At 43.5% G+C, this 15,545-nt stretch overlaps 1 protein-coding gene across 2 annotated transcripts in view; it reads left to right on the top strand.

The window, feature by feature from the left end:
* Positions 1 to 15,545, top strand: part of JADE3 (jade family PHD finger 3) — a 195,724-nt gene that overhangs the window by 126,766 nt on the left and 53,413 nt on the right. For both annotated transcript variants that reach the window (XM_085622853.1, XM_085622854.1), the window contains exon 4: positions 6,591 to 6,748. In XM_085622853.1, coding sequence (XP_085478979.1) covers positions 6,591 to 6,748 — 158 coding nt within the window. The remainder of the gene's footprint in view (positions 1 to 6,590; positions 6,749 to 15,545) is intronic.

Here is a 15,545-nt window from a genome sequence, read left to right as displayed (position 1 = left end):
TTTTTTAGGACTGCCTTCAGTGAGATGACGTTATTGGCCAGCGCCGCCGGTATTGTTCTGTTTTCACTCCCCGTCGCTCTTTCTCTGCCCCCTGCCTTGCCTCTCCTTCCGTTACCCCTGTCTGCCTGTATTTCCATCCCTCTCCTGTTCAGCTCCTCTCTCGTTCAGTATTCTGTGTTCCCGGCCATCCTCTTCCGGTTTCCTCGCGGTTGTTTCTCACGCTCAGCGGCTTGTGATTCTGGGCTAAGCACTATCTCCCCGTGCCTAGCGCACACAAAAAAAATGGAAGTGTGTGTCCTGAGCGAGAAAGTAGACCGTCTGTTTGTGGTCTTCTCGCTGCATATCTACCGGAAATCCCTTATTTTAGAGCCTTCAACAGCTCAGTTGGAAGAGCGGTCTTCGTACTGGCACTCTTCGGAGATCGAAAGAAAAAAAATAAAATAAAAAGGTTTGACGTCATAGTTTTAGGTTTGTCAGAGTATCGTAGTTTTGTTAAAGTGTATTTAATGTTACAGAAATATATTGGCGTTGTAAACTGAGCCTATGATTCTATATGGTTTTTCTTTGCCTCAGTGGTGCCTACTACCCGCGAAACTCGCCCCTGTGTCAGGCAGTGTTTGCACAGAGTCTCACGGTTCCACTTATTGGACCGGGAAAAGTAAAGCGAAGAAAGTGAAAGGCAGAGCAGCCCTCGAGGGCCGGCAAACAAAACCGACCCCGCGCCCAAGTACTGCAATATTGTCAGGTGGAATATGCGCTACATCAACGGCAAAAGGATACACTTTCAGCGCAGAGAATGGGTTTCCGCTACAGTTTCATATGGCTGAAAGGAGCAGGCCGGGTTTCAATGGGGCCCAGTGGAGATTCATGAAGCAGCTGCGGCTAGAGCGCATTAAGAAAGTAAGTGAGTCGGTAAGCAGACGGTAGCATAAAAGATAAAAATGTCAAGGCTTAGAGAAATTTGACCACAGCTCTCCAATTCATTTCTTCACGTCATAATTCTGTTAAGGGAGCTCCATAATTGCAGTTCCGGCGGGCGTGGTTCTCACATAAAGGGGGCTGGGGGCCCTCCCCACTCCCGGAGTGCGGCTCGTGGTGAGAGGCGCCCACGTGCAGATAAACTCCGGGCTCGTGCGATAACACAGCTGAGCAATAGGTGTGCAGCGTTTCTAAGGGACACAAGTTACAATCACAACTAAACATCCTCAAATGGGTTTTCATTATATTGGTTAACATTTGTCAGTTACAGCGCTTAGATGGGGAAATTCATATACGGAGCGTGGAATAAAAAATAAAAAATAAAGTTTGATTGCAAATCCCTCTCGTGTTTGTATGTCTTGACCTTCAAATACTTTGACAAAGTACTGAATGCGAATCGGCTAGATCCAAAAGGGCTGGAAAGCAAGAACACCTCGATTATTACCTTTGTAATAATGGTAAATGTGATCGAATGCTTCTGTTGTCAATACAGGTTTGACTTCTCGTTTACAAATGCGAGGTATAGCGCGCTGAAGGGGGCGGATCTACTGAAGCTGTGTGTGAACTGGATGCAAAATGTAGAGCCCATTTACTACACAATATAGCAACCCGCGAGAGCTGGTCAAAAAAGTGTTGACTCTACACGAGCACAAATTGTTGGAAAATCCTTACCTTTGTTGGGTAATGGCTGTGCTATCTAAAACAGCATAACAGAAAAATAAAGAAAGCACTTTGTCAAGTTAAATTATAATTAAACGCAATTAAAGAAAATAACACATATGTAGCAGAACGCAACTAGTTTAACTGTCCACTGCCAGCCTGGGAGTGTGACTTAAGAACAAGATGTGTTTAAGTGTAGGGCTTCTTAATAAACACCACAGGACCTGTGTAGTTTCAGAGTTGAGCCTTACGGCTAGAGCTGCCATCTTTGGAGATGGGAAACTGGGTTCTTGCCCCGGCGCAGGCTCAACATCCTGTGATTCTGGGCAGAGCGCCTAATCTCCCCGTGCCTACCAAATAATTAATGTGTTCTTTTGTAACGTAACTGGTGCTCATGTAAAGCGCTCCAATACCGCCGGGTAGAGTTGGCACTATTAAAAGATGCAAAACAATTAAAAAGAAATTTGACTGGTTATTGACTAGTGTGTTGACACTTAACAGTTTAAATACGCAACAGTTTAAGATGCAGCATGAGTGTAGCACTTCTCACTGCCACAGTTCTCCAGGAGCTAGACGAGCTCAAAGGGGGTGTATGAGGCCAGAGATGGCGATTGATCTCCCAGCGACTAACAAAACAAGCATTTACAATGCAACAGGTCTCGCATTTATTAAACTTGGAGCAATTGGCATTAAAAAGGACAATATTTTTTACTTGTGCTTTTGTATTTGCAGTAGAGTATATATATTTGCATAGTGCTATTGGTATGGTATGAGCTTGCGACGCTGGAGAACAAGTTAATGGGCAATGAAAAGAGCGACCCTAAAGGAGGGACAGTGTGACAAGTAGAGCGAAGAGACTGCTATGAAGTACTGGTGGAAGAGCCGCATAGAGAGACTGAATGGATAAGATGGAGGGACTAAAAGGCTGGGATGAAAAGAGGGACAGGCTGAGAAACCGAGAGACTCTGGTGAAAGGAGTGACGGAATGAAGAGGGGAGAGGTAGGCCATGAAGTAACGGAGGGTAGTGCCATTAGAAGACAGTTAAAGGCTGAGGTGAAAGGAGGAGTCCACTAATAAACTGAGAGCCTCTGGTAAAGAGGAGGTACAGTGTGACGATGTGAAAAAAGTGACAGTAAGAGCAGAGAGACAGCAATGAAGTAGTGGTAATGTTTTTACACATGTTTTGTTTGCAGTGTAGCTTTTTTTAGGTCGAGGACCGTCCGGTCTGCCGAAGGCAGAACCGGAAGTTGGAGATTTAATGTTTCTGAGAGTGGCTCCTTAGCCCGCCTCTCTTTTTGCCTCTCCTCCATTGGCTGGCTTCCTAAACGGAGGCCAGCCATTGGAGGAGAGAGCCGTCCCTCCAAATAGGCTCCGTCTTTTTCAGATACGGGGGCGTGTTCCTTGCTGTTCTTTCCACTTTTAAGCCACGCCCTTTCTCGAACAGCAGGAACACGCCCCCGAATCCGAAAAAGTTTCGAAGCTTCCATCCGCCATTTTTTTAGGACTGCCTTCAGTGAGATGACGTTATTGGCCAGCGCCGCCGGTATTGTTCTGTTTTCACTCCCCATCGCTCTTTCTCTGCCCCCTGCCTTGCCTCTCCTTCCGTTACCCCTGTCTGCCTGTATTTCCATCCCTCTCCTGTTCAGCTCCTCTCTCGTTCAGTATTCTGTGTTCCCGGCCATCCTCTTCCGGTTTCCTCGCGGCCTCTGTTCCGGGCTCCTACTCTGGGTCAATATTTGCATTGGGTTCGTCCGGCCTGTGCTTTGTCTGCCGCGTTCAGTCTGCTGGGTGCAGCGTTAGGGACTCAGCTGGCGCTGCCGTTTCCACAATTTCTCAGTAACTATAACACGATTTTAGAACCGTTTTCTTAGAAAATTTGCTATTATTCCCTTTTTTTAAAATTCCCAATGATTTTCACTTGTTAATCTCGAAAACCTTTAATTAATTTATAATTTTTACCTTTTAACAGACCCAGCAGATGCGCACGAATTAAACACTCAGACACATCCCCATGAAATCCGTAGAACTACTGTGCGATGCTGAAACCCTGTGATCCCAATAAAAACAGTTTGACAAAAAAATTCCTTAAAACTTATGAAAAGCGAAACTTGAGAGATACATTTTGGAGATTTCGTGCAGTCTGTTGGGGCCGGCAGGGGCTTTGAGTGGTGGGGGTCGCTATGGCTGTCTGTGTTCTTCATTGAAATGCCCATAGAGAGTTTTGCCAAAAGGTTGGCGGCACCGAATGCCCCTCATTTCAGCATGAAAACAGAGGCTAATGTGTCCCGTGGAGACATCTCGAATCTCAGTATTTAGTACACCACTGAAGTCACAAATGATTCCTGCTGTACATGTCGATTCGCTCATATTGGAAAATACACTTCCATCACAAAGCCATATGAAGCGCAAGCTGTGCAATATAGATTTTTTCTGCCAACAGCATGACATGACATGAGATGTCAGCTTCTAGTTGTTTAAATTGGGACTGCAGCCTTACAAAAAAGATGAACTGCTTCAAGGCCTATGCATTTTACTGTAGCTTTTGTATTGTGATGATACCGGCGACGTAGTCAGGAAGCTTCCTGCAGGCCCTATAATTGGCATTTGTTGTGCATGGTTTTAAGAATGTGGATTTTTTGTGTGGATAATGGTGGAAGAGCTTAAATATTGTGCTCAAGGCTTGGAGGCTGCCCCGTTCATGTTGTAGCATACCTGTAACAGATACTTCCTATCTTTGGGCGGTTGTGTGAGAAGTTATCTTGAAGCTTCTTTGGGTTGGTTTGATGTGGGTTCATTATCTGACCTAAGTGGAAAGCACCACTCTGCTTACATCTCACTACCTCACAACATCCCTCTCCCTCACTACATAACTCTCTACCTCACTACTCCACTCTATCTCACTACCTCACTATCTCACAACTTCTCTCTCTCAAAAATCACTACCTCACTCTCTAGCTCACAACCTCACAACTTCACTCTCTATCACTCACTACCTCAATCACTCTCTATCTCACTACCTCACTCTTTCTATCTCACTAACTCACTTTCACTCTCTTTCACTACCTCTCTTTCTATCTCACTACATCACAACATCACTCTATGCTTATATATCACTACCTCACAACATCCCTCTCTACCTCACTCTTTCACTACCTCACTCTCTCTCTCACTACCTCACTCTCTATCTACCTCACTCTCTCTCACTACCTCTCTCTATCTCACCACCTCACTCTCTCTCTGCTAATGCAATAGGTATCACATATGCAAAAAAAAAAGCTAATGCCAATAGAAATGACAATGCCATTTATTTAGGGATACAAAAATGATAAAAAAATAATGAGCAATACCAATAGCTCTACCTATAATATTGCTGCATTGTAAATGCTTGTTTAAAAAGCAACCCATATATAAAAGCCATTGTTATTTTTAATACCAAGAGCTCAAACTCTCGCAAATGCGAGAGCACTTTAATGTTGGCCATGCCCCTTTTTTTAGATGCTGCTCACATATTAGCGTCTAAACAAAGGGGTGCGGCCAACATTAAAGTGAAAGCGCCTATGGGGCTTTCAACACAAGTGATAAAAATAAAAAAAAAGAATTTCAAAAGCTTCCATAGCGCGGCCCTAAAGTGAAAGTGGCTGCGCTGTAATTAAATAAGCGCGGCTGCTAAAGTGAAAGCGGACCGCACCGTATATTAAATATTTAAATAAGCGCGGCCCCTAAAGTGAAAGCGGACCACGCTGTATATTAAATAATTAAAAAGCGCAGCCACTATAATTAAAGCGAACTGCGCTGTAATTTGAACAAAAACATTACTATTCAAACATAAGCAGGCGGGTGCTGCGATGCTGTGGGTGGAATGGGGTAGACTCCGAGCATTAAAGAAAATTGTGCTCACCAGCTTATAAAGCAGACCATGTAACAACACCAGTAAAAAGTCCAGTCGTTATGAGCGGTAACAGAGACAAGGCAGTACCAAGCAGGGATTAACGAGCCTAATAACGACTCAAGCCAGTGTTTACGAAGGACAATGACACGCCAAATAAAAATATGGGAGTAGAGTGGGCGGGGCTTCAAAGCCATACTCCACTATTGCATGCCTCGCAACAGCGCATGCGCTGCCCAGGCTCGACCTATAAACATACTGCTCCTTAAACATTATGGTAGTATGATTCTAGAAAGAAATGTACATGTAAAGATAAATTTACCTTTCCATATAATTTTTATAGAACTGCACTGGTGCTCTCTAGCAGGCAGGCAGGGGTAATTTAAACAGTTACAGAACCTGTTTTAGTTTCAGTGCACATCATAGGAAAATTTGATTTGTTTTAGAGCAAATATGATGTGTATATTTGACTTTGAATTACTGTAACCCCAAGACTTATTTTACCCGGATAATGATTGGAGAGAAAAAACGGAGATGAATGAAAAGAACAAAAAAACATTGGTAAAGTATTCACCCACTGGCTCTGACACGGAAGTGAACTTCTTTTTAGGCACGTCGTTGGGCAGAATGCTGTCACTCAATGGAAGAGAGCCAGTGGTTGAAGTGGGCTGACCAATTGCCAAATGGTGTATACTGCAGGGGGCAGGCACAAAATATGAATGACCGTTGAACCGGCCAATCGATAAACATGGCTGACCCAAGCAACTCGATATTATGGATCTTTTATTTATGATTTGTTTTGATTACATCATGTTTGTTGGACAACTAAAGCTTTCTCTAGTCCACACTTAAACAGGAACCCAAAAGAATGCAGATTAAAGAGCGTTGTACTTGAACAGAGAATGTCAGATAAGCTGGGGAAACATTTTTACTTGTGAAGCTCCTTGTGCTAAAGAAATATCAAAACAGAAATAAATTCCAAATATTTTACAAAAACACCTCATTACACCATCAGTTTGTTATGCTCTCAATTCAAATCTTTTAACTGTGTCCTCTCTCCAACAGGTGTTCCGGAAGGACCTCATTAGTGCCATGAAAATTCCCGACTCCCACCATGTTAATATAGAAGAATATTACCTCTTCGCTGACTCATGGAAACAAGAATGGGAGAAGGGAGTTCAGGTCCCAGCCAGCCCCGAAACAATACCTCAGGCTTCGCTCAGGTAATGGCCTCCAGCAGTTACTCAAAACATATTGAACGTATATTTGCATTCTTGGGGATGTCGCTGTTTTAAAAAAAAAACTGTTTATAGGGGTTTAACTTGCTTTACTCAAAACACGAAATTTATGTATTTTTTTTTTTTAGACCAGCTTACCTTTTTACATTCTATTTCAACACTTGATCTGCTTTTTGTGTCTTTGGCTGTATTGCTTTCTTAATCGAAAATGTAACGTAGACCCAGCATGACTGGAAATTAATGGAAATCTGTTTTACATCCCTTGCTAATCCTCTGCTGCAGATTGTTTGTCTCCGGAAAATACATAATTGTGTTTGAGTTACTTTAAGAGCAGCATAAATGAAATAAACAAAATAAAATCGAATGCTGGTATTACATTGTGGGATTATAATTTGTGTCTTCAAGAACTAGCTTTGGATTGACACTCAGAAAATATTGCGAAGCTTTAACAAGTCCAACTACTAGCTGTTGGAATGCACAGCATGTGAATCTAAAATAACCTGCGGCTGCAAAACATACAGGGAAGTGACTTTGTCTTATTGGCGACCTTGTGTTTCTAATGAGGGATACATTCATACTTATGTGACTACAAGTTATTTTCTTAAGTATAGTAACAGAGTTAAAAAAAATCTTTGACTTGTGAATGCTTAGAATGTGGATGACACATTGTCACTGCAGAGGGATGAACCCAACATGTTGTGATGGAGGGTTCTTTAGTGTTCTCTACTCCATATTTGATGTTCTTACAATCCAGTATTCGAACCATACATACCCTGCTAGCTGCTCTAAACTGCACATTCCATCAACAGGTTTTGGAGTACTGCATATCCTTACCACTGCTTTTCTACCTTCAATAACCGATTATAAAAAAGTTTCACTTGATCTTTGAGAAAATCCAGAGCAAGGGTTGAAACATGTTCGCTGAAGATCCAGAATGTTGGATTGCTCGATCTAATAATGTATCACCTTTAACTGGTCCGAGGAATAACATTCAAAGCTACAACTACCTCAAAACCAGTTTGTACCCATATATTATGGACAACCAATGGTTTGGCTATGCGGCTGCTGCAGTTTGTTATCATTATTTTATTAGTCCATCTTCGAAATACCTGCTCTGATTGCACCTGGTGTGACAAGTGTGCTAGATGCTGGCACTCTATTTTTCTACTATGCGTGTTTGTAGCCTTGCATTAAACTAGTGGATAGTATACTGATGTATGTCGGTGTAGCATGCTGTTGCCACCCCATTGAGTTGTGTGTGTTAAGCGCTTTCTGCTACAAGTTGCCATGTTGATGTGGGAAGATATTTAACTTTTGTCCTATTATTTTTTAATGTAGTGCTCACTGATGCAGCTTTCCCATTTGGAAATGTAGCAGGTACTGCTGTTAAGCAACTTAATTGTGCTCAGCTTTCTAACTAACTTCAAAAGGATGAGTGTTTGAGATACCCTATCACGATTTAAACTTGGCATCGCTGTGTTGCTAGATGTCAGTGGTCAGTACTTATCTCATGGAGCCGCCTTGCTGGCTTCTGGTGCAAAGGGGGTTATGGTCCAACTTGGATGGTGGCTCATAAATATTTCAAAGCCTGTAAGGTAGTTTGCAGTGCTTGGGACTGCTACAAAGGTGCTGGTTGATTTGTTCTCTGTTCATTTCTACTGTCAAAGACAATTATTAGGCCTGTGAATGTGGCTGAAAAGAATACTGCTTTTGCCATTCTTGTGAGGCATCTTTCTGTGAATGGAGCAGGACCTTCTTAGTAGCAGCAAACCTTGGACTCTGTAGCTAAGGAGCTTCAGGCTTTTCCTACTTTACAACCATACAGAGCTTAAACAAACGCCTTTTAAAGCCCTTCATCTTTCGTTTCTGCGGTCATTTCACATTTCCATGTTGACCAGAAGGGTTTGCTTCCTGTATTTTTTGTCTTCTTCAAGGGACATGATGTGGAGTTTTACACAGATCTTTGCAAGTGGTTTGACTGCACCTTTAGCCTTACAGAAGAAATGTTTCTTAATGGAAAAGCTTCCATTTTCCATTTGATTGTCTTGTGTATCACCCATTGTCAATACACAGTGTTCTTCACCAAGCATAGGTGTTGAATGCTGTTTTATACATGTTTGTCGTACATTTAGAACGGTATTTTTTTCTAACAATTTTTTATTAGTTTTGAATCCACCAAGCATGATAAATAACATTTGCATTTCACTGTCACAATGCGACCAGCCACAAACCAATCGGTCCCAGTCTGTAATAAGCCCCCCACCTCCTCCATATTTTGTTGTACTTCCGCTGGCAAACTCGTGCAATGTAGACAGACTTCAAGTTGAGCGCACCAGTCCACTCCTGCCCTCCATTCTTCCAGGACTGGAACGCTGGGGGAGTTTCATCGCAGAGCAATGTCTCTTAGCCAACAATGTGGTGAAGCCCACAAATGTGGGGTCCTCATGGGAGCAACCCACCTCATCGACAATCCTCAGAAGGCCACGTTAGGGTTCAAATCAAGATCACGCTCCGGGACCACCGAGGCTTGCTGTGCACCCACTGCCAATACAAGGAGATGCCCAGACAGCGTGGTAGAGATCGACCGGAGCTTCTGAACACTGAAAGCAGGCCTGGTCTGGAATGGGATAAGGTATGTTGTATGCAATTGAATCACCGAAGACTAGTAGGGATGGCCAGCAAATGCTTGGCCAACCGCACCTCACTTCTGTCCGCCTCATCAGGTTCACCAACCCTCCCAACAGTCTTAGTTTCTCAAAAGCATGTGGAGCTCTCATTTTGAACAGTATTTAATCATGTTATGTGTTGTTCTAATGATCGCTAGGCATTTTGAGTTTGGGGATTCACAGAACTAAGTTGTGTACAGATTTTTTGCTTTCATAACGTCTAGGGGTGTTTTACATTCCTGTATTCTGTAAAACATTGCAATAAGGGCGTTGCTTAATGTAGACTTTGCATCTGTCCACGCATGTCATGCCATGTTACATGCCTTTTCTTGTATTAACTACATTTTTCTGGCATTATGTGGCACTTTTTAAGTCTCGATCATAGTGCGTAAAGTGGATTGTGGTTAAGCACGGATATCCAGAAAGGCGCCTCCCAGGATCAGTCTTTGCTTCCCTGAGGCCAGAGTTGAGGAAAGCTACCTAAAATTAATGATGACTTAAAAAAATCGTAGTTAACTAGTGCAGACCTGTTTTGTCTGACATTCCAGTGCATTTTAAAGAAAACATGAAGGCTCGGCATGACCACGATTATTGTGTGTGCTTGTGTAACAGGTGGCATAGATGGTGGATGCTTTGCTGTGTGTGATGTATACATAAGGCTTGCATTTATTTTGCGCTTGAGTGGGTGAATGCAGTTGCAGTGTTAAGATGCCGGTTGCAATACAGTCGGTCAAAACCTTCGAATTATGAATGACCTCTTAACAGCAGGATATGTCTTTCACTCCGGCCTGGCATATGTGCTGGTGGCACCTGGTACCACAAACTTTTTTGTTTCCCCCCCCCCCACCCCCGGCCGACTTGGATTCCTTCAATGCCACCTGGCGAAGTGCCCCTCCTGTTTTAAAGCGCTAGTAAAGGCTGACTGTACTAATCCACTCAGCTGTCCACATAAAATACATATCTGTTCTTTGCAGCAAGCATATTAACCCTCTGATCTACTTTATGGTGAGTCAAAACTACCGTTAGACAAAACTCTCATCTCTCTCCAGCAGGAGCAATAAACATAAGAGTTATCAAGACGTTTTTATAGCTGCCTGAAAGCTGGACCACAAGGAATTCTGCAGCAGGTGCTTTTAAATCTTAAGTTATTGCTAAAGACAGCCCCAGCCCTGCCAAGTACCACGCATCAGGCTTTAGACAAACGCGTTTCAGTGTGGTGGTCCGCATCACCGCACTGAAATGCGAAGTCCCGCCTAATAACGAAGTCCCGCCTAATAACACCAAGTAATAATGCACCTGACCAATACTGCCTGATGATTGAAACGAAAGCTAGCTGGTGTGGTCAGAGTGGCAGCACGCTATGCGCGTAGCTTCTGGCAGGCTTGGGGGCTAGTCTGTAGCTATAAGCTGCTACAATGTAATAGATTCACCCGACACACGCTGCAGCATCATTAATGGCTATAGGTTCAGGACCGATGCTGTGGCTCAAGTGGTGAGCGGTGGCTGCAGTTTGAATAAACTCGTGGCTACAGGGAGTGGCAGTGGCAGCGGCACGCTGCTCACACCATGACTATCTCAGTCAAACACCCGAGAGTCCCGACAGGTGGACCAGCTGAACTCCGCACGGACCATGGCACCCTCTGGAGTTGTTCCCCAGCAGCACACCAGCCATATCATTCATGCCCGTGCTTGCTGCGCTGGGAGTCATTGCAGCGAGGTGCGTCCTATACAATTGCTGTTCCTTGAGTCGACTCACAAAGTAAGTTGTGCCTCAGCGAAATATCTCTTTCCTTCAAAGTGTACTTTCAATTTTATTAATAGCGCTAGGGTGTCGCCAGTGCAGCCTTTCCTATTACTTTCAGTGCCAGCGAACTTAAATGAGAGCACAGCTGACGTGGTCAGTGCCTGCCACTGAGTGTCAGTGTAGTAGCTCTGAGACAGCCCATAACTTAATACAAATGTGTGCAGGAGCCCCTCTGTTCATCTGGGCAGTGTGCGGTCTCTGTGTTCACATTACATTACGTTATGCAAGTTAGACGTGTAGCAGAGGCCTGCTTTTGGAACTGTTTACCAGTGACACTAGTATATTTAAATGTGGGCCCCTCTCGTTATGCACATGCTCTGGCTGCTTCTGATCTCCATGCCTGCGTTTTTGTCTAAACAATTGCATTTTATTTTCAACGGGCTGTTTCTTTAGTGCATTATGGCGTCTTGAGGTCACCTAAAAGCACTGGGAGTTCTGGAGTCAGTTTCCATGTTACAGAGTGCTGCCATCCGCACGTGGTGTCCTGCTCTCCACATGTGGCCTAAGCAGCATATTGCTTGTAAGACACATGAACTCTTCTGTTTTAGGTCTCGCCTGACCCAGCGCTTGCGCTGGTCTGGCGAGACTTATTGAGAGGGCTCCAAAAAGTGCTACCAGGCCAGCCTAGAGCTACAGTGCAGGTGCGCGGGCGCGCGCGCCGCCCTTGACCGCAATTACTTTCACTTTTCGCGGCCGCTTTGATGTTTGATCGCTATCACGATCACTTTCACGGCCGCTTGTCATAGCCAATAGGTCTCGCTTTTAGGACCTTATAAGTATTTAGTTATGCAACTGTTGCATGGCTAAACACTTATAAGGTCCCAAAGGCGAGACCTATTGGCTATGCCAATGCTTGTTTATAAATGGCTTTTTGGTGAAAAGCAGTATGAAAACTGTAGAGGCAGAAATGGTCCCTTAAAAAAAAAAAAAAAAATCACACTTGAACTAAGTTACAGTTCACAATTAATGGTTCTAAAATGTATTTCTCAGATACCAGGATTGATCATATATGCGCAATTTCTACCTCCATGGAGTTTTAAAAGGCTAGCCTGAAATATGCAATGGCTCCTCTCAGATCCCCCTCCTGTAAAAATCATCCTAGAAAGGGCAAGTAAGTTATTAACTTTGCAATTCAGGGGTTTTACAGCAGCTTGAAAGTCTTTTCAAAGCTTATTATTGATTTAAAGGGCTGAATTTCTGATATTTCGCCTTTTCCATGACTTACGTGCTTGGTTTTATTTCGGGGGGGAAAACAAATTCTCTGTCACTGAGAACTACAGTCACGCAGTCGGTCTCCGGTTAGAGCCCTTCCTTCCATCTCTGGTGGTTTGCTGCAGTTTTAAGATCTTCTTGGAGCTTCTTAGTGCTCAATTGGGTGTAATTTCTGCTATTTATCGGTTTCCCTCCTCTTCATTGCTTGATTTTGCTCACGAGAATGTCTTACTTATAGTCAGTGAAATGTCACTCATAATCACACTGACATTCTGAAAATGTCACATATAGCAATCTGAAACCTTGGCAGCTATGCAGCCCCTGGAGTCCGCGCCCAGTGCGGCTGTACCGGTTGCACCGCCCTAAAGCCAACCCTGCTTCCTCTTGTTGACCCTCAACCAGAAGAGATCGCGTTTGGCTCATAAATTGATCATCTTCAGAGCGAAGTACAACATTTCTTAGGCGTTTCCAAGATCCTGTGTTATAAAGTAACTTCCTCTCCTGAATTAGCTCTTGCGTTTGTTGCAGATTTACCCACACCCAGGTGGCCAGAGTGCGAGCAGCAAGGAAGTGCACTTTAGAGGAGCTTGAAGGGAAATCTGCAGGGCACGGAAACGAGTTCCAGGTGAAGACTTCAATTATACGGTTTCTTCTTGGAGATAGAAAGCATCGATCTGCTACCATGCTGCCTGGACCTCATCACTTTCTTTTCAAAATAACAGTTCCATTATCTTCCGTGGAGGAATACTTCTAAAATGAAATTAAAAAGCATGTTAAAAAAAATATATATATTAACCTAAAAGAGCAATAAATGGAAGCAACAGCCATTGTCTTCCTCCATCCTTTAGCTTTGAAAAGAACTATTTAAAGGGGCCCAGGTGGGAGAGATGGTTACACTTATCGGGGTGAAATGAGTGGGGAAAACACGTAACTAACTATGATTATCTTAGAGAAGTCAGAATTTTGACCCATTTTGGAGTAAATTACTGGCTTTCATGGTATTAATCAAGAGAGCCTATAGATTACAGGTGTAGATTACAGGTGTACTTATGTGCAAAAAAAATGCTTTTGCCGTTTCCACCAGGTAAGAACTCAGCATGCATAATTTGCCGTGGATGTTCTTTCGCATACTTAATTATTTTTGCTTAATTAAAAACAATATTTTCATCTTGGATAACCTACTCTTTGCTACAGCCCCCCAAAAATAAGATTACTTTCTCTCACCATTGGCATTTGGAAATGCATATGCTCATGCCTTTGACAAGAGCAAACTTGCATGTGGTTTCTTGGGGAGAAGTTCCTGCAGGATGCCCCCATCATTAAAACCCCAAACTGTTTTTCTCTCCATTGCTTGCGTTTGTGAATATGGGGAATCCAGCGCACTGGCGGTTTTTCTGTGTTTGTGCATTCACCTTTTCAACTTACAATTGTACTAACCATGATTTTGAGTGGGATTGACATTTTGTGCCCACAAAGTTATACTTTTGTGCATCCAAGGTGAGCTGGAGTGTGCTAAAACATTTTTGGGCCAGATGAATTAAGTGGTCGGATTAAAAAAAATATATACATATAGGTATGCTTATTCACATATGTTCACTAAACCTTTGAGTATACTGTTGGGTAGATAATCAGTAAAAGTGCAATCAGAGTTTCTTGCCGCACAACCTTTGTGGATCCATCTGTGGTCATCTCCGCGATAGGCCTGGGATGGAAAACCCAACATACAGCTAGACAGGCTTGCAGGCAGCGCAAGAACCAACATAAAGCAATTATTTTCTGACTGATAACACACTGGCCATACATTCTGTGCTCCAGTTTATGGACGGCTGGCCACTAACATCTTATGGTATGCAGACGTTAACAGAGCTGCTCTCTGTTTTTGCTTCCAGGTTCTATGCTATGTATGCCTTCCCTGTGGTGCTTTCAGAATGTTTTCATTAAAGAAGGAAAGAGCATAACAGGCAAAAATAATCTAAAGGGATAGTCCATTTTAGCAGGCAGGATGCTTAATCAAGATGTTTGACCCTATATGGCAATCGCAAGAAGCGACTAGTGCGAACACAATAGTTCACCTTTGCTACATGTATGCTGATCATAGGATTCTGATAATAAGGTGGAACAGGCATCTAGGAAATTAGCGTTTATGTTGTAATTCTGCACGAAAGCGGTTGCGATTTTGGTATTGGTATTGTCTTAAAGGAGCCATCCAGTGAATGGTTTCACCACCGATCTCAAAACCCCAGCTGATGACATCAAGCAAACAGACATTCTAGAAAACCTATTGTTGGTGATTGTGAAAGATGCAGGAGGACCAGGCAAAGAGAAAAGTTGTCCACCACCCCTTCCCTCCCAAATCATGGTGAAGTTTGTGGTTTGTCGCCTCTTCCAGCTTCCTTCCATCTTACAGTCCTTTACCTAGCTGACTTGGAGTTGCGGTCTTCTTGTCGTTCAGTATATACATTGTGTTTACAGGCTTTCTCGGGTCTATCTTTCTTGCCTGTCGATTACTACGTCTTGAGTAGCTTGTTGAGCACCTTAGTGTTACAAGTAACACTTTTTGCTACTTGCGCTCCCTTTATTTTGTCCTCTCAAGTTTTTTATTGCACGTCTCTCTGTAATGCTTTTCCTCAGGATGCGTGCTCGCAACCCATTTAAAAACACTCAACTGCATTCTCCTCAGGCAGTACTGATAGAACTCGGTCAGAAATACGTAAAAAAGACATTCTGCTGGGAGATCTTTTTGTATTACAGGCGTTTTATCCTCAATAGTGGCTTTCTATTTCGAATAACTTTTTTGAAATTATTTATTCCCAGTACTGTCGTGTAGTTGTGGAGAGGTGTGGCTCACTGGTTAGAGGCGGCAGACCCGCAAGCAGAGATTCGGCCAGGGACCAGGGTTCAATTCCCGACGCGGCAGGGTCGTGGACCAGGGTCAAAACGGACTCGATAATTCTCGCCTCGGTACCTACTCTAACCATGAACACACTCGGCAACTCTGGGCATTAAGCTTGCCTCATCTCTACAACGGCCCCCCACAGACGCCGGGGATGCCTGGTTTCACCTTGGAGATACCCAGAAAGGGACCATCTCACAGGGAAAG

The sequence above is a fragment of the Triturus cristatus genome, chromosome 8, assembly GCF_964204655.1.
Source record: "Triturus cristatus chromosome 8, aTriCri1.1, whole genome shotgun sequence".
In the NCBI taxonomy this organism is placed as follows: Eukaryota; Metazoa; Chordata; class Amphibia; order Caudata; family Salamandridae; genus Triturus; species Triturus cristatus.
This window is presented reverse-complemented; position numbering and strand designations above follow the sequence as displayed.